A 27,965-nucleotide genomic window follows, 5' to 3' on the forward strand; every position below is an offset into this window, starting at 1 on the left:
AAGTGTTTGTGGATGTTTTTCTTCTGAAAGTAAGACCTGTTTTCTGTTTCTGTGGGGGACAGTTTCAGAAGGTGCTAAAGTTTAACTTAATACACTCAATTTTCTAAAACCACCACCACATGGAGGCAGATGGATTCCTCCATATCAAGAAAGGGTACATGAACAGTGCTAATTCTGAAGCCTGGGTGCATGTTTCCCAGTTAATTAGTAGGACGACTGGAATAGACAGTCAAATATGGTGTTTTCTAAACTATCCGTGGAAGAGAGCAGAGAAGTTACTCCTCATGGATGGTTAATCTAGAAATGACCGCTGGGTGGTTGGTATGTGTTCCTGTGCCTCTATTTGAATACAGTAGTTAATGTTTAATTAAAGTAAAACACACATACAGAGAGTGCACATACCAGGCACAGACATCTCAATGAATTTTCACAAACCGCAGATGAGCGGGCAAGTGATTTGTGCTACATAAATGGACTCAGACAGTCCATTTTGAGTTTGGCTTCCTTTGTACATTTTGTTTACGAGGTTCAGCTATGATGTTGCTTGCGGGATATACTCGAATTTAAGCTGCTTCTACACAAAAAACTTAAGAGCATTTCATGGCCATCTCTGCCAACAAATGTCAATTAAACCGAAATATAAGCTCCATGTGTGTAGGGATTTTTCTTCCAAGGGTTCCCTGAACAGTGGCCAGACTAGGCCTTCTGGATGCTCGGAAAATTGAAAAGAACAGTGCAGTCTCTGAAGAAAACCTCCATTTATCCATTTATGACACACTTATGGATTTAAGGAATTTCCCCTCGGACTGATTTATTTGCTTTAAGAGGACATCACTTTAAGCAGAACTGCCTTTGCTGTTAAGGAGAAGATAATTAGAGTTGGGCTTCAAACGATTTTCCCAGTTGTCCTACAGAAAATAGAAAAGTAAAGGTGAGTTTAAAAAAAAATCACTAATAAAGAGTTTTTTTAATGGAAGTAGATGAATCAACAGACTATCAAGTACAAAAATGGCCAGACAAATCACACTTGGTATAAGCATCCTAACAAAAAAAAAAAGCAATTAATACAGTTTAATTGTGAGGGTAGGGGTACTTAGAACGATAAAAGGAATACTCAATTCACCTATTGATTGTGTTTATATAACTTTCAGCACTAATAAAGCACTTCAGGATTAATAATTAGCCATATTGTGAACTAGCATAAGCGTCATCTGAAGTGAGAGGGAAAACTGGGTTTACCGCTAATTTAAGATTATCCTGCAACACTGAGTGTTTTACACAGAGTTATTACTCAATAAACCTTCGTTGCAAGGAAGCACAAGTTCCCAACGTGTGTCCTTGCTCAGTTGCACAGTTACGTCACGGAGTTCATCTGACTACTTCGCCCGACGCTCAAACCGGCCACACACTCCCGTTTGATTATAAAGAGGACTCTTTCCGAATCACAGATAGACAGACAGATGGAAGCGACAGGGAAGTCACCAGATCTCCGCAGCTTCCTCTGGTCACTTGTGCAGGCACCGCACTGGAGTGGGACAGCGGTTCCCTCTCACACAGAGCTGGGTTTGGATCTTAGATCTGTAATTACCAGCCTTGTTGGACGAGGGCATCAGTTTCTCATGGTAGGTTACAGATGAAACTTCCCACTCTCGAAGGCTGTGTGAGGAGGGAGGAAATGGGAAACCTGGAATGCATCTGGTAGGCAGCCTACAGGCCTCACTTCCTTCTTGCCTTTCATGCTAACTGCTTTCCGGGAGCCCACAGACTCAGGGCCCAGCACCCCGTCAGGGCACCTGGGGAGTAAGTGAGAGCAGGGTGGGGGTGGTGGTGGCAGGGCACACCAGTCAGTTCCTGGGTCACTAAACTGCCCTCACCAGCTGGGATCTGGTGCAATCCACTCACGTAACGTCTCCCTACCTCAGGCTTCCCATTCGTGAACTGGAGCCAACAGCTACTCAACCTACCTGTGAATTCCCAGGAGAAGGTGCGCTTGAGGGGGCAGAGGGCCGCGGTCATAAAGTAGAGCACAGATATCATCCCTGCTCCCCGAGACCAGTGTTACCACGAGGCTCTGAGCAGTCATATTATGATTCAGAAGAATGTAAAACATAGATTAAATCCAGATGGTAAGGACGGCTACAATAGTAATTTTTAAATTAGGGGATTACTGAAGATTCTTCACGCTCCCCACTCCACCCTCTGTCCCACTGCCATCAAGGTCCTTTGTGAAGCAGAATTCCATCACTTCCTTGCTTATGGTGGCGCTTCAATTATGCAGAAACACTCCTCACTCCTCTGCCGTGCATTAACCAGGCAGCCCACACTTTCAACAAAAGTCTCTCACTAAACAGCAACAGAAACTTCAGTGTAGAGGACCTTAACCCAGACCACAAACCCCAGGATTTTATTATCTCCCTATTTTCATTTTAAATCAAGTCAGGGCATGGAACGGAAATCCCACGTCTAGAAAGCACTGTTTGCTAATGTTAAAATTAACTTAAATAACAAGTTTTATAAGTGGTATATATCTTCTTTGGATCTGGAGACCCTCCTGGAATCAGAATGAAATCAAGTAGGTCAGAAAGAAGGTCAACTCCTTTACCCAGAGGTGCCTATGTGAGATAGGAAAAATAAAAGAGTTTCTCCCACTTATGCTGCTCACAAGATGAGAGTCAGAAAGAACGGTTAACAGGACAGTTCACAACTAACTATTCTTTCCACACCTGCTTACATGCAAAAAAAAAAAAACAAAAAAAAAACCAAACCTCTGCAGACTGGGCCAATTTTAATCATTTCATTTCCGCTGGCAAAAGCAGGTAAGTGGCACTGATGAACCAGAAAGCATTAATAACATAGTCAAAGCATGGGTCAAGGCTCAACTCAAGACTAGGGAAACAAAGTCACAATGGCTCAGGATAATCTCCTGACCTCTTATCTTTTGTTGGTGGACCCTTGGCAGATTCCTCCACATTGTGTTGCTTTGCAAATGGAACCGGAAGGAACTGGTTTGGGTTGGATCTAATGTATTTAAGAGACATCCCAGTTCTCCTGGCCATTATGTCATCTTTGTGTGAATCATACAACTTTCTTTGGCCCCTCAGTCCACTGCCACACCAGGCAGGAGCTGTCATCTTCTCTGACTTCTCTTCTCTCTCTGAAGCCTCCCATTCAGAGGCCAGAGGACATGAACTAGGGCACGTTCAGCCCAGCCAGTCAAAGGGCACTTATTACTCAAGATACTTTCGGTAGCATCACGCACTTGGCATTAACTCAAGAAAGAAGAAGCCATGTTCATGGAGGCAGCAGCACACATAGCAACTGAGTATTAATACCATGGACTTCCATCATGCAGCTGATACTTACATGGCAATGGCTTTCCCTTTCTGGTTTTCATGATTCCTGAGAATGAATTTGGCCAGCACCCAACCACGTGCTAAGGCTAAAATCTCTACCCAGGCGGGGCACTGAAAGCAGAACTCTGACCCTGGGATGGGCGCATTCCTGTGAGTGACTGCACTCCACACCACAGCAGTCAAGTGTACACTGTGGCTTTATTAAGCTCGTTTGGGGGGGGGACATAGCAGCCACGCACAGCAGAGGCAGCACACCCTGGAATGCAGGCAAGGTGCTCACAGTGGCTGGCCGCTCTCCTTGGATCTTTCAGCCTTGGGCGCCATCTCAGAATCTCTTTGAGCAACTCCTTCATTCTCCTGTTTGCCATCCTGTGGCAGCTGTTTGCGTGTAACTAAAGCCAGACAGGACAGCTTTACTACTAGGAAAGATTTCACACCAGAGGCCCTGGCCCCACCTGCCACCCTTCTCCTCCTCACCTTCCTCTGTCCTCCTTGGGCACTCGCCCAAATGGCAGCTATGCTCCTCCTGGGACCCCGGCACCAGAGCAAGCTGCGAGACCCTTTTGCAACTGTCATCTACACCAGAAGTCTCTATTCTGTTGATAATCAAGTGGCATTGGTGGCAAGAGAGAAGACGAAAAAGAGTTATGAAAGGAGACAATGAAAGTGGTTGAGAATGAAAGGTTATGAGACAGAGTTCAGGTGCTCTCATTCCATGAGCTGGTTAGTAAGGATGACAGACTCAGACTATGTAATAGAATGTGGACCCTGGCAAGAGCCTGAGAAAGGCAAAGAAGGCTGGCATGACTCTGTCCCCAGGGGGCTGAGTGATGACCCCTTAAGTAGTCAAGGACTCACAGATGCATTTCTTACTCCCAATTCTGCACCCTTGGGCCCCCTCAGCCACTGAAACCCCAACAGTGCATTTCTGGGGTACTAGGATTATTTATATCCACAGCCTCCTCTATGGTGTCATCACAGTATGGAACCAAAGAAACCCCTCCCTACACTTTGGATATCAAGGGCAAAGCCTGGAGGAGAATGTCCTGAGCATTTTCCCCTGCCCTGGAGAGCTTTACGTGGCCGCCATCATGCGGGTGGAGTGGAGGTTCCCGGGAGAATCCAGAATCTTATAAATGTCCTATCCCTGCTTAGTGGAGGAAAGACCAGCTCATAGAACTGAATCACCGAAAGAGGGCCTGGGAATTCAAAGCTGGAAGACCTCCAGGGAGGATGAGGACCGGTGACAGGCTTACAAGGCCTTTTCCCAGGTGATCCCTCACAAATTCGGATTGTGATTCAGCCAAGGAAACTCCTGACTCATAGAAACCGTCCAGAGAAGAGTCTTTTTCCACTCAAGATTTGTTATATAATTTTAAGAAGTGGAGAGAGAGGGAGATGTTTATTTCTGTGTGTGTGTCTACTTAGATGTTCAAAATTTGAACTTACGATACAAATAACTATTTTTTCCTCCCTTTGTGGGATAAGAAAGAGGGATGGTGTAGATAAACCTGATTTTTATCAATATATGTTTAGAAGAAACACAGAGGGTATCATTAAAACATTCCATCTCATCTGTTTAATATTTCCAATGAATAAAATAGTGCTTAATGCAGCCGATGGGAAAAGGGTCATTTGCCAAAATTATTGGCATTCCCGGGCAGTGATTCTGGTGACAACAGAATCAGAATGGATGGATGTCATTTAATTTCACAGGTTTCCCCCCAGGGGAAGCTACTAACATTACTTCTCTGCTAACCAGCAAAGAGCCTGTTAAAACGAGGTCATCTCTGGTGGTTTCTTTAATGTGCTTCAGCAGACTCTTTAAAAGCGGCAGTGACTCCTGCACAGATCTAGCACACATACGGAGCGGCGAAGAATACCTGTAGCCATTCTGTGGGTTAAGCGTTTGGTCTTCCAAGCGGGACGCGGCTGCCGAGGCGGGGGACACAGAGCACGTCTGCGTCCTGCTGCTGTGACCAACGGCTTCCTCTCCGTCCTGCCTAGGCCCGGCCTTGCCAATGCTGAGCCGCTTCCAGGTCTGCTGATCCATCTCTGTCACTGGGCCAAAGTGCACAAACTTTTGCCTAGGGCTGGAAGCTTTCTTATAGGCCCCTGCCTTGCGGCTGGCAAAGTCATCACGGATGGCAGTTTCTGCTTTAATTTCTGGTAGAGGCTCAGGGACACACATGTGTTCAACATCTCCATCCCTAGTCAGAACCAGAAATAAGTTCCAAAGGTTTCTAAGGTGAGTACAAATCCATGAAGGGTTTTTTAAAAAATACTAGATGGATGAAAAATACTGTGATGGCTAAAGCAGAAGTGCTTTTCCATTAATCAATCAAATGAAGAAATGATCATTGTCCTGCTTGTTCTTATAAATAGTACTTTAAGCTTCCATAGCTTTCAAAATATCACTTCCAATGTCATAAATGATGGCATGAGAAAAATCTGAGGTACAATGAAATCATTAAAATTATTTAAAAATCAATTTAAATTCCTTAATAGTGAACAAGCCTATCAAAATAAGCATTTACAATAAGTTGATTGAATTAAAGAGGATGTTTTCCGTCCATGTGGCTTGTAACTTTCAGTATTAATAAGTTTCAATTCATGCAGAATATGCTCTGTGTTTTGAGAGGCATTTTTTTCTGGCCACGAAAATAAAAATGCTGGAAGGATAAGCATTTGATTCCTTCAAAGTTAAAGGATACCACTGTGAGGGGGAAACCAGGGGAAGACACACCTTGTCTTTCCTGACACTTTCAGTCTCTCCCATGTCTCCAGGTCGGCTTCTGTTATATTGGAGACTGTGACAAAGCTCGGAACCTCGCGGCGAGGGCCAAGCCTGCCCTGAATTCTCCGCTGAGCCAGGTCATCCTTGTAAAGATCGGGCATCTTCCTGAGTCCCTCCTCCGCAGGCTTACTCTCCTGAGCCCGTGTAATACAGGTCACCCTTGACTTCACCTCTTCTGTTTGGCCCTGCTTTCTGTCAATTTGATCCAGGCCCCACATCATCGGAAAAATCAGGTTCCAGGAAAGGGAGCAGATAAACAGAATGTCAAGCATGGAAATTCAGAGGCTGAGTTCAGAATGGAATGATGGAAGCACCTTTCCCTTTCTCAAAAATATGGAATCAATTGCAGCCTTGATTACTTTCGTCTAAGCTACCCTTTTGACACTGCAATGAGATGGAGTTTTTCCACCAGATGACGGTCTCTAGTTAGTTTAGGAAGAGAAGCCAGGGCTCGCTGAAAGACTATTAAGAATGGTAATGAGATTTCAGTTTGACAGTAATGATGCCCAGTTCCCACACTATTCAAGTTACTATAATGAATTCAAGTTTTCTGATTGAATCCCTGAGCCCTCTTGGAATGTCTTTTATTGCAGCAGTAAAATGTTAGTAACGAGCTTTGCATGATCCAAATTCTAGGATTAGTTTGGAGATAGCTGGAACATTGTTCACATATTAAACATCTCAACCATAAACCCTCCTACTGCCAGAAAGTACGGTTAGGCCAGTTCTGAATAGAAAATTTCCATGTTCAAAGTCAGTCTCTGCCTCCTGATAGCATTAATTAGGTTTGGCTAATATAAACTTGAAGAACAAATGGAGAGGGTAACCTCGCTTTACCTGGCTCCACACTGTCAATACCCCTTTGTTCTTGTATTAGTAATGGTTCACCTTTATTACAGCCAAAACTGGTATTTTCAATTGTTCTCCTGAGAAGTGAATGTTAGATGGCTAATGTTAACAATATAGTGATTTAAACTAAAGCTGTGGCATCTATATGCATAAACATTCTACCACATTAAAAACCTATTTCTAATTATGTTTCTTGAGATAGAAAGTCTCAAAAATATACATAAATAGGGCTATTCATTTTTTTTTTTCAAAATCTATCTTCCAAATGAGAAAACAAAGAGGTATTCTTTTGTTACATGGATGTCTTGGTGTATTTACAGAGCCTATGCCAATAGGACGGCTACAGAATTTTCTATTTACTTTCAGTTTGGGGAAAGGGATCACAGAAGGGCACTGCAAAGAGCCACCAGGGAGCCTTCTTTTTTTTCATCAGTTCTTTGAAGCTCTCCAGAGAGGTCATGGACTGTCCCAGACCCAGAGCTAAGTCCCCAAATACAGAGTCAGGTGACAACAGACAAATGGGGCTGGAAATACTAGGAATTAAAATTGCATGCGGGAGAAAGGAAAAAAGGGAGGTACAAAAGCTACTCCTTTTCCTAACTCAAGTTGCTGATCCTCATCAATACGCCTTGACGCTAGTCTGTTATCCAGAAGCCTTTTTTTCACTTGCAACAAAGTGATCTCTCCCACAAGGCCCCCTGAGAATGGTTTGACAACGCATGCCAGCAAGACCTGCAAAGGCCGAGAGCCTCCTGAAGCTACAATATGTCCTATAAAATGTGCCAGGTCTTCTGTGCCCTAATCCCATGCTCTATGTACAGAGACCTTTCATGTGTTTTGTATCTGATACCTCCTAAATAAAAATATAAAAAACAATAAAAAACTGCTCTCAATGATTCTGCCCAAAGAACCACTCGAATTGTGTGAAACACAGCTGAGATATTCATATTCTTAGCTCAACAGACATACAAACCTCTTAAGTGACAGGCCACAATATGGCAATTAAATAGTAAAGATGTGAACTCTAACTGATTTTGACATAAGGAAAAATACAAGAATGATGGACTCTGCATGCTGACATTTAGCATGCTGACGGCTTCAATGAAATCATATCCCTCTTAGGATAAAAATCAGTGGCCAAATCACATTTCATTACATTTTCCTTTCCCTAATTAAGAGGATGGGAGAACTTTGGGAGAAGGAAACTCACTTAAAAAATAATTTCCATGACAGAACAAACAGAAGTGTGTTGTATATTGGAGAAGTTTTTTTGGTAAGAGATATCCATCATCAGATGTTGAGGTGATCTTGCTGGGGTTAGGGAAGAAACAGCAAGCCTCACTTTTTTCCTTTCCAATTTCTGAAAGGGGCCAGTAAGAGGGAAGAGCTCATAGCGAAGGAATAACTATGGTTTCTGCCTGCTGTGGATGGACTGGAGCAGCCTTGAGAGGTTCCTGTTCCCTGATCAGCAATAGTATGTGTCTATTTATGCCAATAATGCCAGTGTGTGACACCAGCCCCCACATGTGGTGATGCGCCAGACACAGCACTGATGCTCCATATTTAATTGGTGAATTCAACCCTGTTTTAGACATGGCCATTCTACTCCCTGCCATCTGCACTTAGGGGAGATTGGATATCTGGAGTTTCACTTCAAAATAAACCACCATTACCAATTACGTAATCAGGGCAGGAAAGAGAGGAATGGGGTGCGGGGGCCTCTGATATAAATCACCTCCTAATTACACTCTCTGTTTCATACACACACACATAGAGTGCACACCTTTTATGTTCTAGACTTTTCTTTCCTGAGATTCCCTTTGAGGGTTGTTTGCTGCCGTCTGATTTCTCTGCCTCTCTTTTCAGGTAAGGCCCATAGAGGAGTTGATTCAGTGGCACCATTGGCTTGGGCTGGTTCATCCTTGCTCTCCGGGCAGCAAAGTCATCTTTCTCAAGATCAGGCAGTCGACCTGCAGCTTCATCTTCTGACTCGGAGTCTTTGCCATGTTGGTTTTCTTTGCGAAGGATAATATCTTGAACAGCTTCTTTCTTACCACTTAACAGCTTTTGACTGATAGAGCAAAATTAAATGGAACTCCACAGGTGATCAGACCAAAATAGTTCTTAAATCCCCATCTCCAGGCAGGCAACTGTCTTGTTAGTGAAAGGTCTTCTTAATATCGTTAGTCCAGATGACATCTGTCTATTACTTTAGTCCAGAGTTGCAGCATAGTTAGGGTGGGATTCAAAACTTTGAATTTAGCCAGCTACTAACAATACTCAAAATTCATTTATCTAACAGGACCTCATCAGCGTCAGAAAGGCAGGATCCTAAATGGCTCTGAAAGTGACAATCTGAATTCTTTCTTTTCATGAGATGGGGAAAAGTAAGAAGCATTTTGTTGTTATTTTTTCTTTAGCACATGAGTCATGCACCCCAGTAGGTACTCAATTTGTTTTTGACTGATCAGGGCAAAATTTTGAGCCACTAAGAAACTGATCTGGGGGAATGCTAATGAATGCAGCAATGTGGCAGCACACCTAGAATGTGTACCAGACTGCAAGGTGTAAGGATGGTCTTTCTGCACTGAGCTGACCTGAAACATCTGGAATAGTTTATGACCATTTATAGGATGAACCCAATGCACAAAAGCTTACCTTGCCCTGCACCCTCCCATCAGCAACCCTTTCTCCATCTTCTATCCCAATGACTCTCCACCTCTCAGCTATTCTTTGTCATATGCTAGATGTTAAGTAAATGGTGTTAAGACATTTTGCCAAAATGTTTGCTTAGGGCTCTTTCCATTTTCAAAGAAATCTTGAAGGTCCTAAACTTTAAATTCTTAGAGAAATGTAGTTTAATGTTGGAATATCAGGACTTTTTATGCTTTGTTTTGTTTTTCGTTTCTACTGGGAGTGGGTGGGGTAGAATACAGTTGATAGCGTCTATCTGCCATTCAAACGAACTCTTCCCCCTTACTTGTAAGATCAGCCTTACTTCTAAGTCATAATAAAATGATGAAACTTGTTTTAAAAATTATTTATTATCTTCTCAGTTCATAAAGATGATAAGTAAATAAAACATCTTGACTTCTAAAGAAAGCTCACCTACTTTGTATCTGATTTCTGACAGAGGATTAGGAGTAAATTCTTAAGGGACAAGTCATTTCAGAAATGAAGATGGGAGGATTTAGCTGGGCTAAGAGTAAGATGAGCAAGGAAATGCCATCTACTCTGGTTGACCAGGTGGCCTGCTGTCTGCTGCTCCAGCCTGTACTGCTGCAGAGGAGGCCATCATCTTGTGATGATGGCAGGTCTTCACTCCCTCTGACTTTTGGAAAATCAAACCATCATAAGTCATGTCCAGAAAACTCCTTCTCCCTGCTGCCCACTGTTTTCAATAAAATTTTAAAATATGGAATTTGGAGGTAGGTGAAATCCTGCCCTTTGAGTTGCACACCTAGCTCTTGGTCTCCTGCCTGGCCACTCCTGAACCATGCTCACTCTCCTCCCGGCCTCCTTAGCCAGCAAGTCTGGCAAGAATCAACTGGTGTTGGGTTGGCTGTGGCCATAAAGAATGGTCAGTAAGAAATGACTTGCCATTGAATTAATCTCTTTGAATATGCATTATTTAAAAAGCACATTGATGATGAGAAATAAGGTGGCTAACTATTATTGAGCTACACCATGTGCTAGAATTCCTTCTAGTGTTAATTCAAATCATAATACTAGCCTTGCAATGCTAGTGTTATTAGCATGATCATTTCATAGAGTGGAAACTGAGATAAGGTTAAGAAATTTGCCAAAGGTCAAAGTGTCCCTGCTTAAGTTAAAATTCAAACCTAGGCAGACTGGCTCCAGAGGTCCTGTTCATAATACTGTACTATTACACAAAGGGCATGGCTGGGAACAGTTTTGAAAGCAGAACGTCATACAAAAAATAAGGCCTTATCATTACCATGGAAGAAGGAGAAAGAGAAGTATTTTGGTTATTAAATAAAGGGCTCCTGTGAGTTGTGCTTAGAATGGAGTTGTGATTTGCTTTGCTGGTTACAGACAGCAGTGTTCAGCCAGGATTAAGGACAGTGGAATGCTAACTAATCATACCTTACAATGCTTGCACGGCACTTTACAGTTTACAAAGCCCTTTCAAACTCATTATCTCATCTCAGCTGATCTGACTCCTATTTCAGTAAGGGAGCAGACCCTGAGTTCAGAGCTCTCAAGTCCAAAAACAACACTCCTTCCACTTTTAACAAAGGGTCCTGGGTTTCAGTCTCTCCCAATTCAGGCAGAATTCTTTGGAATAAAACATATGCATTTATGCAAATGGCCAGGCCAATTTGTAATGCCAATTTGAGCAGGGAGAATCTAGTGCCTTATGCATCCTGTGAGTCCAGCCAGGCTACAAAATCCCTGGGGTGTTTCTTTTCAGGCTAAATGCCCAGTGGGGCAGGATTCATTTCAAGAGATCTCAATTTAGATATGTGGACTTAAAAAAAGGAAGTGAAGAAAGCTTTGCATATCATTGGCCACTTAAAGCCACTCCCTGCCTACTTGAAAAAACAATCATAATGACTGATTTTCTGCTAATTGCTTGAATCCTGAAAATTCAGAGCTTCAAGGCAGACTCAGAGAAAGAAAAAATATAATGCAATAAATTCAGGGCTGGCACTGTTGGCCATGAAGTAATACATAATGTGTGTAAGGCAGATGTGTAGGATTGTGTTTACAGGTGTCTAGTTAGCAAAATATTTAAATGGCTTTAAAAAATTTTTAGATTTATTTTAAAATTTTTTGAGGGGGAGGTAATTAGGTTTTTATTTATTTATTTTTAATGGAGGTACTGGGGGTTGAACCCAGGACCTTGTGCATGCTAGGCACATACAGTACCACTAAGCTATACCTTGCCCCCTTACATGACTTTTATAACGTGCTTTCCTTTCTCTCTTGAATGACCTTAAGGGCAGTCTACTGTGAAGCTTCAATATATTCTACTTTGTTTTTCAATAATTACAACTCTCTGAACAGCTAGTATATTTCAGAAATACTAACTTTCATGACAACCCTGCAAGATCAGAATTATGATGCCCATTTTGCAGACAGGATGTTGAGGTTTCTGCTTCCAGTCATCTGAACTTAGGTAAAGTAAGTGACTTTAAGTGACCGACTCTGGCTTTCTGGCTTGATATTCATGGGGAGGTTTGGCACTTTTCATTTTTTCTGAGTCATTCATAGATGAGTTATCTTGGGAAGAAAGGGTTGCTCAATGGGCCCAGCTCAGTGCTTTACTTAGAAGGAATACAGTCCAATGTGAAACAAGAAATGCCAAGCCCTGCCTCCAACCTGGCAACGCCGTCCCAAAACAAGTAAGGCTATCTTTGTAGGAGAGACTGTGGGCTCTAGACAGGTGAGGGGAAAGAAAAGCCCTTGTCTCAAAGTTTCTAAGGCTTATATATTTCAAAGTGAATGAGATAATGATTTAAACTAAGGAAGAGCTGGCATTTCTTTCACCTCCTTTTAACTTGGCAACACACAAACAATTAGCTCAGATTGGCAGTCAATTTGCTCTATTGAAAGAAACCAGGCTCTCCAGAAAAGCCTGTTAGGTCTCCTGGGACTATCACGGGCATCACCAGAAACCTCCCTGTTCGCCCAGGGTCCAAACAGGGCGGCTCCATTCAGAGTCACAGAGGTTCATGCAAGTTATGTGTCTGCCGGGTCCCTGATCCCCAAGAATCTGTGCGGCAACAATCAGCGACCCAGGCATCTGGTAAAGGTGGGGTACAGAGGAATACGTGTCTGGCACTTAGCTGCATCTGCTCTTCCTCTAAAGGTTTCTAAAATGTCTATTGTTCCTTGGAGGGGTTTTTTTTTCCCTCTGTAATTAATTACTATGTGGTTGAGAAGATCCACAGACTCGCAGAAAAGACTGAGTGCTGAAACATATGAAAACAATTAGAAAAGAAGTCCAATCACATGAAACCTATAATTCAGTTAAAAAAAAAAAGTTTACTTTTCCAATGGGAAACACCAAGTCAGGGAACTCAAATCTCCATGGCATTTTAATTCAGGGGAAGTGAATCTTGGTTCTTATTTTATCCTCTTAAACACAGAAATCTTGGCTTCTTTGGCAGAGTCTCATACTGGGGGGAAGGGAGTGTAATTAGGCTAACTTAAATCATAAACTAAAGTAGAAGAAAAAGTACTTTATATACTTTTGACTTCAATGGCAACTTTAATAAATATTAACTCCACATATTTATTAAGAAGACCTACTTTCTGTCCCTTGGTGCTAAGATACCCCCTAATATATTCTTGGACAAGAAGCTTGGGACTTCTAGGCTCCTAAACTCATGTGAAATTGGAATAACATGCATTTTTGCTCCTTTTTATATATTGTATTAAAAATAATTCAAGGAGGTGTTTGAGAATACTTGGGACACATCGACAACCAAAAGCCAGCCTGCAAACGTGAAGCCTTATTCTTCGTCTATATGCCGGCCTTCCTCGCCTAGGGCTCATACTCTCACCATCTCTGCAAACACAGACTTTCCCAGCTAAGAAATGGGCCCCAGGAAATATCTGGGGCCCCTTGTTGGGTTCCAAGATGTGGTGGCCAGAATTCATCTGGATGGCAAAGATAGGAGACTGAAGTTAAAATGCTTTAAGAGACATCAGCACATTTAAATGTTTTATATTATTTTCCAGACACCAAGAATCTTTTTCTTCTTCATGATATGCATTTCATTCCAGTTAAGCTACTTTCTGCCACATGAAAAGCAGGATCCCAAATGTGGATAAACTTAGAATGACTCTCAACTCTCTTGTGGGCTGCAAAAAGTAAGTGACAAAGACACAGACAAGCCAGGCTAGTACCATGTATGTGTAAAACTTTTATGAGAGAGCAGCAACTGAGAAGTCTGTCCAACCAAGGAATTCTGGGTGTTCGGAGCAGCTGTGTTGTGTTGCTATTGGGGACGTTCTGGGGGAACATGCATGATTTTCCTGAACGCCGTTTTCAACGTTAAGTCAGTAGCTCTAAGATGTGACACTAACTGACATTAGCAGACATGAACTGACCTGCAAATCTTTGCTTAATAGAGCTAATGTGGACAAAATATGTAAAAATTAAGCCAAATAAGAGGAACAAGGGCAGGAGTAAAAATTACCACACAAATATGCTATTCGTCAATTAGAACTACATATGTCAATTAACCGTGATTCTAGGTTTTTACACAGACGGGGAGTTGCCATAAAAGATTGCACAGTTTAATTAGAAAATAAATCCCCTTGTTACTGAAGAGGCACAGTACACTCACGGAAACCCCAGCCTTTATCAGTCTCTTCTCTCTTCCTGTCTTTACGTCACCATGATTCCTGGGTGTGCTGAATACTCTTAAAGTATCTCCTCACTTGTCTCCCCTTGCTCTTTTGGATACTCTAAAAGATGGTACAGAGGTTCCTCAAAAAGTCAAAAATAGAGCTACTGTGTGATCTAGCAATCCCACTTCTGGGTATATATCCAAAAGAGTGGAAACCAGGGTCCCAGAGAGATCTTAGCACTCCCGTTTTATTGCATTGTTATTCATAATAGCCAAGATGTGGAAACAACCTCAGTGTCTGTCAAGGGATGAGTGGATAAGGGTAAGGTGGCCTATACATAGAGTGGAATATTATTCGTCCTTAAAAAGAAGTAAATTCTGTAAGATGTGACAACATGGATGAACCTTGAGGACGTTAATCTAAGTGAAATAAGCCAGTCACAGCAAGAAAAATGCTGCATGATTCAGCTTTTACACGAAGTAGCTAAAACACTCAAATACACAGAATCCAAGGCGGAATGGTGGCTGCCAGGGGCTGAGGGAGGCATAAAGTTTCAGGTAAGCAGGAGGAATAAACACTAAAGACTCGGTGTACAACACTGTATCTGTAATACTACACTGTACAGTTAAAGGCTTGTTCAGAGTGTAGCTCTCAGGCCAGGTGTTCTTACCACAATATTTTTTTTAATGAAAAAATAAGTGGCAAAGGATATGAGGGAATTTGTAGAAGAAGAAACCGGAGTAGCCATTCCATATGACATGATATTCAAAACTGTTAGTAATTATGGAAAAATCAATTTCTTAAAATGGGATTTTAAAAATCAAGGGGATTGGCGATTTTTGAAAATAACAAGAAAACAAGAAAAAATACATCATAAAGATGATGGCATCTTGGGTCAGTTTTAAAGACGTCACGGATGTGATAAAAATGAAGGTGTGTGTATCAAGGATATTAAGATTAAAGTTTTTTTGTAAATTCATACATTTGTCTATATCACTTATCACTTGCTTCCATTGTGCCTTAAATTTGAAAATAGAAGCAGGAAAAGTCTGAAAAATTTTGATAAGAGAATATACTTCACTTTTGTATTCCTAGCATCTTTGCTCTCTGATACAATAGATGCTTAAATGATGTAGAAAAAGCAAATGTCTGACAAGGTCTCTGAACCCAAATTGAAAGAATATTTGGATGTATTTCTGTTTTTAAGATTCTATGATATTACTCCTCATTATTTCAGAAACTCAGAGTGAGGTTTACAACACAAGCACAATTTTATGTTTGAGCTTTCTGGAAGCACATACATGTTTAAGACCGACATGCCTATCTGTGGGATACCACAGACAGGAAGAAGTATATCCTTGGGTTTTTTTTTTTTTAATCAATACAAAACTACTCTAAGATTAAATCCATATAAGTCAGAGCTGGAACTTTCAGTGAAGACCGAGACCACAGCAATAACCACACAGGGAGTTGTACAGAGAAACGGAAGACCTTCCGTCAGATGTGTGGGAGGCAGCTGTGGGGCTGTGGTCAGAACATCTGAATCTGGCCACCAGGTCAGTGGTAACCAGCTCTGAGACTGCCAAGTAACTTACTTTCACCAGTCCTCAGTTTACTGTGCTTGAAAATGGGTATGTCACCCACATTTCAGGATTAAATGGAACAGAAAGGGGTACAGGAATTTCAGTTGTCAAACTGTTATAAATTCCAGTTTGCCAAATAAATTTTGGTCTCACTTTTATTTGTTAGGATCTTTGTGGTTATTATGTGAGAAAAAATAATCAGCTTCCCAAAACACTACACAGAACTGCAGAACTATAGTTCTCTGTGACTTTGATTGCTGAAGGTCTCCATCTCACACGTAATATGAGGCCACCAGGACTGTATACTAGTGCCTTTGTTACAATTAAGAGAAGTAATTACTCTATTCTTTGTTTTTGAATCAACATGCTTTAGAAAATGAGTCAAATAAACCTAATCTTACTTACTAGTCCCTTGGGACAGAGAAAGTAAGTGGATTTTTGTAAGCCAGCCACTCTTTCTAAAGAGAGTGCTCCCCATTCCAAAGGAACTCTTTTCAAGTGACGTGTAAAGTAAGATAAGAGCCATTTAGGAGTAGTGTGAAAATTAACAAGCCACAAACAATTGAAAAATAAGATGTTATTGCTAGGTAAATCCTGCAGCCCGCAAATGACCGACCACACAAACTGACTAGGACAAAGTCTACTCAAGCAGCACGAAGCTCACTCATCATCTCCATTCACAATAAACAAATACTCAATGGAGACAGGCCCGAAGGCAAAGACTATTAGCTATGCCTCTTTGCTCCAAGTAGGAAATAATGATGCAACGGGTAAAGCAGGAAGTGGGAGAACAAGATGGAAACTCCATCACATCAGACAGATTCCAAACCCCCAGACATGCACGAAGCCAGCCAGGCCAGCCCTTGGCCTGCAGAGCTAACCTGGCAAAGCGCTGTGCTGCTGGCATGACCTTGATTCCAGCTTGCTCTAGCCTTCTGCGCTTTTGGATTTCAGCAGCATTTTTTTCTTCAGACTTGGGAGCTGGTGCTGCCACAGCACCCTCGGGAGAAGGCTGCTCCTTACCACTGCCATTGGGAGATTCTGACCCACCTTCAGGAGGCTTCCCACCAGGGTCCATCTGGCCGACAGGGTCCTCTTCACAAGGAGACCCCACTTCACTTGCCTCTTCCTCTATTGTTTCAGGATAGCTAGTGAGTTGGACAACATAAGGGACCAAACTAACAGACTGGGCTGGGGAGCAGATCACATGTCATCTCCTGCTCATCCTGATATTACTTCCACTTAAAAAAATAAAGGGGGTCATAGAATGCAATACGGTCCTGGTGACAGGAAGAAAATGAAATGCACCCGTGTGTTGATTAACACAAGGCATCATTATCTCGACACTGACTAAGAGCTCTGGCAGAAAGGTAGGATCCATGTTTTGTTCAAGAATTATAGCTTTTAATAAAATGTTTACTCCATGGAAAACCATAGATATACAGGTGGACTCCAAGGAATAACCATACAATGATCAGGGTGGTTTTGCTAACAGGATTAGAGCAGACTCTAAGTTTCTTTTATTGGACTATAAGTTTCTTGAAGGCAGGGACTCTATCTTATTTACCTTTGGGTCCCCAAAGCCTAAAAGCACCCAGCACATAGTAGATGATCAATAAATACATACTTGATGGATAAATATGAAAACATAATCGGAGATTAGAGAGAAATTCTGCTTGTTTCTCTGAAGAGTTGAGAAGTCCAATATGTCTTCCATTTTATTATGACTGTTTTGACATGTGACTCTTAAGCATGTTCACGCATCCATTCCACAATGCTTGAGCTTAAATCTTGATAAGCTTGCATCTAGATGAAAAGGTCTTACTGCATCTAATCTAACAAGAGTGGGAGTCCAACAGTCTCCCGAGAAGGACGTGGATGACAGATCTGTTCTCAGTGTCCTGTCAATAGAGCTGGTTTCAAAAATCTGCTCGTTAAACAAGTATTTGTTGAATACCTACTGTGTGCCAGGCACTGTTCTCAGTGCCTTCACGAAGCTTATATCCTATCATGACAATCTCTCTCCTAAGATCCATCCTGCCCATCTCCATCTGTAACCTCACACCAAAGTTCTAAATGGCTATTTGAGCTCATTCGTGCTCCTGTAGCACCAGCCATGATGGCAGCCGCGCAGCCCAGGCCTTACCTGAAGGGCCTCTCCCCTCCCAGGGGGGAGGTGGCAGTGCTCCAGCTCTTCCGATATTCCTCTCGCTCTGCTTTCTTCTTCCTCAGCGGCGCGGGGACGTAGGCTGTCTGGTTGCTTTTGTTGGGGAGGTACTGGTTGAAAGGCACTGCGGACTTCGGCTCACCGTGGGAAGTCCGCCTCGCAGACATGTCATCCTTCTTCACATCTGGCAGCTTCCGATGTGGCAAGTCAGGTTCAGAGTCGCTTCCTCTCCCTGGGAAGAGAGAGGATGGGTGCTGAGAAAGTGTGCTGGGCTAGCCATCAAGTTCCAGATGGCAAGTCTGCAGTGTTGGGTATGTGGTTAAATCTGTGGGTTCCGGGGATTATTGCCTTAAATTATTCACTTAATAAATCTAAAGTCTCAGGCTAAATTAGTCTATTCTGGGAAAAACTCTCAATTCTAATCAGGAAAAAAAAAAAAGTCAAATTAAAAAAAAAAAAAAAGTAAGCCTGGTTGTAGCCAAGGGTTACAATTAGCAACACAGCTGCAATAGAACTACACACCCCATTCAGATCCTGCAACTCTCAAAAGGAAAAACGTGAACCTACCAGTGGAGTGTTTACTCGGCACCTGTCGCTGCATGTCTTACACCGTGCTAGATAGTCTGACACATAAGAATTCTAAAGGATTTGTAATCCTTTGTCTTTGAGATACTTTTAACAGACTCATGAAACACCTGGAGAATATTAGTTATAATCAAGAAGCACAGACACAGAAGAACTACAGGAATTTAGAAAAATGATCAATACGGATTACACCAAGGGCTTGCCTTCCAGGGAGTGGCTTCACTTATAATAAATGCATATTCGGGGGAGGCTATAGCTCAGTATTAGAGGCTGTGCTTAGCATGCACGAGGTACTGGGTTCAACCCCCAGTGCCCCTGTTGAAAAACAAACAAATAAATAAACCTAATTACGCCCCCCACAAAAAACTTAATTAAAAATAAATAAATAAACACATATTCCTCTACATCGGAGCCCTTCCTGGTAGTCAGAGCTGGAGGCAATCTTTTTTGCCTGTGAACACTATGGCCCGATGATCTAGTTTTTCTTTCTGGTACATTATGCTTTCTACCTTGTATTTTGAGAACAGGGGCTTTACATCTTCCATGGTACTTATCACAGTGTCTCTGCCCACAGTGGGCATCCTCAAATGAGCTGATGAATCACTGAATTCGTTTGGCTTACAGAGTGTTTTAGACAATGCAAAGGAATTCAGTGTTGCCAACATCAGTCTTTTGTTGGGCAATAGCCCCACTACTTATACTGCATCCTTGTTTCCTGAATCTCATCTCATCAGATTGCTAACATCCATTAGAGCGAAGCTGTCATGAAAACACATACTACCATTACAGGCAGCCGCCATTTGAATGCTGGTTGAAAGCTCTTAATCAATGAGAGCATTATGAATAGGTTATTCAACTCGGTTGACAGCAAATACAAAATGACCTATTTACATTTGTGAAAAGAACCTTAAACCGAGTCAAGACATGTGGTCGCTTAGCAGGGTGCGTAGTGCAGGGGGGTTAAGTCAGACACACTTGATTTTGAGTTCTGCCTCTCACCAGCTATGCTACTTTGACATTTGTCACCTGGTCACTCCAAGCCCCAGTTTCCCAACCTATAAAAGTGAGGATAATAATATCACCTACTTCGCAGGGCTGTTGGGAGGATGAGATACATGTAGAGCTATTGGTGGAGTACTTGGCCCAGAGTAATTGCCTAACAAGCGCTGACTAGTTCTGGTATCTGATCTGTCACTCATGAGTTGTGGGCGCCCAGGTTTGTCTCTAATACACTTGCCTGTCCTTTTCTGCAAAAATAGGAATGAAATGACTTGCCCTGGAGATTAAATGATTTGATGGCTTTAAAAAGACTGTAAAAGTTAAAAGCATTGACCATAAACAAGTTGTTCATTGTTGCAGATGAAATATTCAGTTTATGAATTATTCATGCCACTCGCTTTCAACCCTCCTTCTGAAGTTTTGACCATTTCATTGCTCATTGGTTTTTGATTCATAACTTAGCTCCCTTCCCACCCCAAGCCTTTTATCAGGTACATCTGTCTTGGTGTCATAATAAAATATTTAGAGCCCCCATGTGTATTGCCTTATAAACAACCTTACCTTGACAAGAGCTTGGATTTGTTTTCTGTTTGATATTATCCCCATTTTACAGAGATGGAAACAGAGGTTCAGAGAAGCCAAAAGAGCCCCTCCTCCACGGTTGGTAAGTAACAGCTCAAGACTCCAATTTCTCCAGACTCCAGGCCAACATTTCCCTGTGACACACTTCTCTTGAAAAATGTCCTTTGCTTAAAGCATCCTGACCAGTGGAAGGACTGCACTTTACTGAATAAATGAATGCAAGAAAATGATTCTTCAATCAACCATGAAGGCTGAGTCGTGGATTAGAGTTGTCTCAGTTCCCTTGGTTCTAAAAATCCTATAATCTATGAAATTTATCTGTGTATAATATCCAAAAATATATTATCCATAATATATTGTGTGAGAGTCTCAAAATAGGTTGTTTAACACACAAACTGATCACCTTTTTTCCCCCCAATTACTCTTAGTGAATGTCTTCAACAGACACTTCAAGAAAAGTTACATTTGCAGATGCCCTGAGGCAGAGTGGCTCAGCTACAAGAGGAGCAGCCCGCTGGACTTAGAGACCAGGGTCTAATTTCAGCTCCAGCTTCTACTAGCTGTGTAATTGCTGTGAAATTTAAGTCCTGTGTACCTCCAGGTCCTCACTGGAAACGAGGAGATGATAATACAGCTCATAAGTTGTCAAGGGGATTAAAGTAGCTGGCATAAAGCACCCAAGTAGTGGCTGGTGCAATCCGCTTTCCAAAAGTGTTGGAACGCTTCTTATCTCAGGCCAAGAATTTGAAGGATTTTGACTTCCTCCTGAAAACATGAAAACGTACTAGGGTGGCTTCTCCATCTATGCCCAACATTGCACATGGTGATAAAGACACCCTTTTATCAAAGTCTGACCCCTCCTTTCCCCAGGGCTACGTGTCTCTCCCTTCCAGCAGTAGGGGTCTTTCTTTTTAACGTATCTTGGCCACATACACCGCCATCCTTTGCTTTTCCACCTTCCTCTAGCACTTTAATTTCTCTCATTTCTTATTTCTCTCCCTTATCTCATCATTTACATAAAAGATAAGAATACTCATTTAACAAAATGCATTATGTTCATAACATACATTCTTAATTTTGAAAGTACCTGAGTGGAAGGTTTTTGTACCTCCTCTTCAGTGAAGCCCATTAGTGGCGTCAGGAGGAACGCCAGTGAAGGTGAAGGAGGAACGGGGCACCTATCTAGCAAGACAGACTGGTTGAATGGACCCTGGGACTCACAGCCTCCCTACCAGATGGCTCTCATGTCAACGCACAGAGTCACGGCACTCCCTGATGTGACTCTCGGTTGTCCCTATTGAATGGGTGAGTGGGCCTCCATAAAAATAAAATGAAAACTCTCCATACTGACCCAATAATAGAACTGGAAAATTTCATGGTGAGACTTTCCCTAATTGATTGTGAATCCTAGAAAATAAATTTTCAATAATTAAAAAAAAAAGTTCTTCTAAATTTGGAAGTGTTTACTAGGACTAGCAATCTTCTTGATTATCATCTCTTAAAAATATACCATAAACTAACGAAATATAACATCTATTTGGATAAAATTATCTCACTTTTTTCTAAGGCAGATTTTTAAAAAAGTGTTGTTTTTCTTTAAAACCTCATTACATCTTGATTAGTTTACCAAAACATAAGCCTGAAGGTATCAGGCTGATTGGGGCAAACTCTGTGTTTCATGGATGGTGTTCTGTGAAGCTCAATTTCATGTTTTACTTTACACGGAAAAAAACGGTTATGAAAAGACTCTTAACTTATCATCTTAACTGCAGTGAAATTGTGCCTCAGCACATATTAGTACAATATTAGTAACGACCACCTCAAATGCCTTCAAGATGTGGCTCATTATAAACTCTGAACCCCTCAAAGCTAGTGACAGAATAAATAAAGGATCTATATTACTGGTTATTAAAAACTAGGATGAGACAATAATAATTTTTAAAAACAATCAAAATAACATAGATGAAGCAGTTTGGTTAAGATATGTTTTATAACAGTAAATCTCCCTTTCAGTTATGTTAAAGCTCAGTTAGATCATGCAGTTGGTATTGAAACTTCTAATACTGTGGGTGGTACTCAAGACGTCGTGTAAAATTTTAGAAATGTTTTTCAAGCAGTTCACAATGCACCATAGAATTCTTTAGGAGTCACATACTATGTTGCCCTGAGGCTAATCTATTTGTTGGAAAGTTTAAGTACCAAACAAAAGCATTAGTTCAGTCATTGTAGAATTTGAAAAATCTACTAGCCAAACAGAAAGAAGTGTGGGTAAATGAGCCTTAAGGGCATAAGTTTTGGACTCACTTTTTTGAGACTAACATTGTTACATTACTTACTGACTGAACTTGGGCACTTAACAATGTTAGGATGATTACTGAACGTCTTCAAGATTCATCCGTAAAATATTCATCTGTAAAATATGGATAAGAAGTGTTTCACAGCCCTGTGAGAGGTCTAAGTAAGATACTGAGCATCTCATCCTCTGTGCTGAGGATTAAATGAGATACCAGGGGTCGAGTACTTAACTCAGGACCAGGGCACATTAAATACCCAAGTATTTTGGTAACATAGCATTTTATAGCTGAAAGGGATCTTTTAGCTATAAAAGATAATTTTCATCTCAGACAGACGGCTTAAAGTGTCTAGAAATATTAGCTTCGGTCAAGCAATACATTAAAAAGAAATAGAAACAAATAAAAAAGTTCCCCACCAGGCTTAGCCTCTTTCTGCAAGTTGATACACACAGAGCCAAACCACTGTCCTTTCTTAAAGCACAAAGGTGCAAGATAAGTAAAGTAAACAGCTTCTGGAAAATCTGCACTAAATTTACATCAGGTTGCATGACTATACATTTTTGTAAAGGCAAATGACCATTCCTTTCAGGTGAGATAAAATCCATGGGATTTAAATTAAATCCAGCCACAGAAAAACAGGCAGTCTGGGTTGTGTTCTAAACATTAGTGGCCACCTGCATCGCTCTGGCCAGTGGTCAGGGATCATAAGCATCGAACAGATTGCCCAAACCGTGCCAATTAAAGTTTCACAATCCCAAGCTTCAGAGCTTTCATAAGTGTGTGCAGGGTGTTTCCAGTTTGCTGGAAGTTGATCTATTTTCACTTATACAGTGTGATACTCACTCAAACATTTCCCTTCCTCATACCTGGAGCACATAAACCTTCAGCACACTCTATGAGCTAATGGTCTGCACAGCGTCTGGATTCACTGAGACCAACGGAGGAATGATGTAACACATTTTCCAACAGAAGATACGCTCACTGAGGCAAGGTTCAAACAAACTGCTGGCAAAGCCAACCAAAACTCTGAGGATCACGAAAAACAACATTAAGAGATTTTTTTTCTACCAGTTTAGAGTTCCCAGGTTCCACCAAGGTGGGTATGAAGTCCGCCCTCCCAGTGCCAATCTCTCGGCCGGTGACAAGGCAGCTCTTGTTAACATTTAATTCTAAGATGTGCAGTTCATTAAGGCTCAAACCTACCATCACTGCTTCCCCTGAGGACTACATCTGGAGAAGGTGTCTGCCGGGAACGGGAGCCAAAGGAATCCAGGCTGTCGAAGGAGTCATCTCTGCCGTGTCGAGGGGGAGAGAGGGAGTCGCTGCGCTCGGAATCCCAGCAGTCGATGTAGCCACTGTCTCGAATACTACGTTTAGGACTCTCAATGTCATCAGTCTCCTGTTTGAAAAGAAAACGAAAGGATTACGGACATTACAGCAGCAGACATAGAGCTTAAATATCAGGAAAATCCATCTCCAGTGGTCTCCAAAAAAATCCTGCATAGAGAATCAGTATGGAGAGGCTACGGCAACCAGTTACCAAACTGGTTATCATCTACAAGCCAACATTTCATTCTTCAACCCTTCCCTGCTGCAACTTTCTCCATCAGAAAATCACACATATTTAAAAAAAAAAAAATCCCCAAGCATCTTGTACTCCACAATGTTAAACAAAAATCTAAGGAAGTAAGGATAAAAGATCATCAAGCTTGGATTCACAAGAATACAATGACAGATGAAAACAAAAGTGAGAAACTAAAACCTTAACCTTGACCCGTCTTTCGGAATCCATAACTGCATGTCTGTTCTGGGACCCAGCCCCTAGCTCAGCCGCACAACTGCTTCTGTTTATGCTGTCTGGCTAATGCACACAGCACTCGTTTTTGCAGCAGAATCAGTTCCGTAAAATCCTGGAGCAGCATGCTTCCATCTCCTGCTACCTTGAAGGGAAATTCCTGCTCTGAAAGGGAGCTGTCTTTCTGGGGCAAAAAGTGAAAGGGGAAAAAAAAAAAAGCAATGAAAAATATGCAAAATGCTTTTCCTGATGCCTCAGAAGAATCCAGGCATGCTCTCGCTCTCGGCCAGCTCTTGGCGCTGGGGGAGCTGAAAGCACTTGTGGCTGACCCACATGTTCAGAGCAGTGAGAACAATGGCGGTCTTTGACAGCCTGTGATTATAAATTCTTTCCAGCGCAAGCAGCACATACTAAAACACTGAAACTCCAGCAGAAGAAAGGTCAGTCAAAGCCATCCTCACCCTCGTATTATAATAAAAGCCTTGTTCCCGCCAGTGTCTTAGCATTAATTACAAGAGTCCAAGCTGACGAAAACAGAAATAACTCCAGTCACTCAAAGATAAACCTCAATTTAATCTCTCCCAGACTGTTGCTTAAAATCTGGGCTGTGAATGACATCCACAGAGACTGGAATGTCCCACTGCAGATTTGCTGGGATGCTCAGGCAGGTCCCTCCACACTCCCAGTAGAAAGGAAAAATCAACAAATAGTTTTGGGTTAGCAATTTTGGAAACTGTCTAAACTGACTAATATGCCCACTGGAGCCAGTGCCTTTGTAGGAAGTACCCCTGCCGGCTGTTTCTATCAATTAACCAGATCCTCTGACACACTTCCCAGCGCGGCGACCCTTGTGGGGACAGAGTGGCTGTAACTCACGAGGCACATGCAGGTTTTGCGTCAGGAGAAGGGAGAGCGGGGAATGGCAGGGCTGAGAGGGGCACCCTGCAGCTGCTACACCGAGGACCTGGTTAGTGCCCCTGAAGAATAGGTTGTCAGATGGCCTGGGTGAATACAGCTGACATGACCCTCCAGAGGAAGGCAGAAATTCCAGTTATGGAAATTAAGGTAGTTTACTTGTAGGTCAAAAGTTAACCAGGACTTGTACAAAAGTCAGGCTTGACTAGCAGGAAAAGGGAGAACTCATGACTAACTGAAAAGTATACATCTAAATTGGATATGGTTTTGTATTTAATTTCTTTGGAAATGCAAGTAATCATCTTGGATTATTTACCCACTGAGAACAAGCCAAATGGCTAATGTTATTGAACACTGAGGATATGTCTGCGGCTATGCTTTGTTGCTTTTCGTATGCTCTATTATTTAATCCTCACAACCCCCTCCCCAGTGATGTGGTTAGCATTGTCCCCATTTTATAGAAGAAAAAAGTAAAAATCAGAGAGATTGAGTAACTTGACTGAGGTCACACAGTAATCAGCAAAGCTGTGATTCCAACACAAGACTCTGTCTCTGAATACTGAATGGTAAAACCCGACAACGTTTGATAGCTTTGGTGTAGTTATAGCTGTCACCATCAGCATCACCTTTCCCAACTGCCTCCTTACTCCACAGTAGATGCTAACCTGGACAAGGTCCCTTCACTAAACACTGTTATGCCTAGATCACCACCTAGATCATGTTGCAAAAGAGGCAGTTTAGAGTAGGTTATGGTCTGGGAAGATGGACAGAGAGTTTAAATCCTGGCTCCACCTTATCAGCTGTCTGATCTTGGGCAAGTTATTTTACCTTGCCCTATCTCAGTTTTCTCACCTGTAAAATAGAGCTAAAAATATTTATCTCATAGGGTTGCTGAAAGGGTTAAATGTATTACTACATGGAAACCACTCAGAAAAACTCCTGACACATAAACGTTCAAAAAATGTTAGGATTTTTTTTTTATCACTACTATGTATTCATTTGACATGTAAATGTCAATATATAAATCAGACCAAATTTATAAATGCACTTGAGGACATAATCTTATCTACACGCTGGTACTCCTCCATCTCCTTCTCCACTTGTATCCATAACTAGATGCCAGGGGCCCAGTTTCCCATCAGGGAGGACAATCACTCAGGAAGCTGGGCCACTGGTCACATCTAGAAATGACATAGTTTAACCAGCTGCTTGGTGCAGCATTGCAACACTGGATTTTCAAGAAAATAATATCAGGAAAGCATCCCCAAACACCCAAACGTCTCCCCGATGCTACCGGACAAACCACAGGAGAACGGAACGGAAAAAAGAGAAAGTCAACATGCTTCTTGGACCTTCAGCTGCTTTCTCACAGCCAGTTATGGGAAAGAAAAACAGAAAGGCCGCTCTGTTCCTGACTTCGTAGAAAGCCCAGAATAAACCCTTGGATCAAGTGAGAGCTGGAAGCCGAGTGGCAGGGCCAGTTTGACAAATGAAAGCCAGGCCACTTCTGGTCTTCCTTGGCCAAGCTGGTCCCTGAGAAACCTCAAGGGGCTGGCTCTTCAGCTGGAGACAAAGATGTGGACATCAGCGGGATGAACGATTTTATTGGATTCCGTCAAGTCACCTAAAGGTAAGCTCTTGGGGGAGAGTAGGAGATATAAGCCCACACACAGGCCAGCACAGCCTAAATGCTCCTTTCTAGGGGTCTGTTACGTCGTCTGCACTTTCCGTCTAGAAGCCCAGCAGCAGCGTCCTGTCTTCCACAGAGAGCACTCCCGGGAGAGGGGATAAGACCCAAACCTGTCCACTGTGCTAGCTAGCTGCTGGTTGTTCTAGTAAAAGTGTGTTAATGAATGGGGTGAGAACTACCAGCTTCCACAATATTTTTGGATTATTTCACTCATCTGTCCTCTTCTTACCCTCCTTTGTCAGAGATAATGAGAACCAGCTAGGGTTGGTGGATGACTTACGGTATCTGAGAAACTCCAGATGCCTCTGTTTTACCACTCACCATTTTCTGCTTCTTTTGTGATTTATAAGGTGGCTAAACTCTATTCTGGAGAGTTTTAGGTTCTACTTTTCCAGCCGGAGGACCTGTCTCCACCCACCACACTCTGGGGTGGGAAGCTATTCATTCCACTGAGCATCTTCTATGTGCTAAGCCCTGTCTCGGTGAGGGGGACACAATGTTAAGCAAATTCAACAAATACCCTGTCCTCGTGGGCCTTATGCTCTAGCTAGGAAGATGAAAAACAAACAGAAAAACTGATTAATGAATACAAAATTGAATGGTCAGTACCCTGAAAGGTAAAGCAGGTTAAGGGAAGAGAAGTTGATCATCGTTGCTGTTCTAGGACGAAGTCTTGTATTTGTTTGTCCATCACGTTCTCCCCTTTTTACCCCCTTGTTCTGGTAACTAACAGCTCTCACCTTCTGAAACAGTGGCTTAGGCCAATCACGGTATCCCTTATCCCGGGTCACACTGACTGGTTCAGGAACAGGACCTGCTCTGGGCCAGAGTGCACTCTAGGGATTTTACAGCGGGGGCCAGGGAGAAGAATTTCTTTGCTCCGGGGCAAGGAGCTAGAAGCAGGTAATCCCCGGAGTGCTGTTGGCCATGGCCGCTACTATGAGGGAATGTTTACCTATTGGAGGAGGGGATGAATTCAAGGAGAGACAGGAAGAGATGAGAGAAAGAAAGAGAGAGGAAGGAAGAATCT

The 27,965-nt window shown here is 42.2% G+C and overlaps 1 protein-coding gene across 22 annotated transcripts in view; it reads right to left on the reverse strand.

Annotated features, from left to right (window-relative positions):
- The window catches only part of LIMCH1 (LIM and calponin homology domains 1), a 307,407-nt gene that overhangs the window by 55,396 nt on the left and 224,046 nt on the right, over window positions 1-27,965 (reverse strand). For 8 of the 22 annotated variants that reach the window (XM_074348647.1, XM_074348628.1, XM_074348608.1 and 5 more), the window contains 8 exons: window positions 23,739-23,934; window positions 18,055-18,307; window positions 16,790-17,056; window positions 8,783-9,070; window positions 6,100-6,342; window positions 5,237-5,563; window positions 3,831-3,949; window positions 3,634-3,745 (listed from right to left, as the gene is read on the reverse strand). In XM_074348647.1, the coding sequence (XP_074204748.1) occupies window positions 3,634-3,745; window positions 3,831-3,949; window positions 5,237-5,563; window positions 6,100-6,342; window positions 8,783-9,070; window positions 16,790-17,056; window positions 18,055-18,307; window positions 23,739-23,934 (1,805 nt within the window). Of the gene's footprint in view, window positions 1-3,633; window positions 3,746-3,830; window positions 3,950-5,236; window positions 5,564-6,099; window positions 6,343-8,782; window positions 9,071-16,789; window positions 17,057-18,054; window positions 18,308-23,738; window positions 23,935-24,303; window positions 24,544-27,965 lie in introns of those variants that run through there. The other 14 variants (XM_074348707.1, XM_074348692.1, XM_074348693.1 and 11 more) reach the window with 7 other exon arrangements.

This window comes from Camelus bactrianus, chromosome 2 (genome assembly GCF_048773025.1).
Source record: "Camelus bactrianus isolate YW-2024 breed Bactrian camel chromosome 2, ASM4877302v1, whole genome shotgun sequence".
NCBI lineage: Eukaryota > Metazoa > Chordata > Mammalia > Artiodactyla > Camelidae > Camelus > Camelus bactrianus.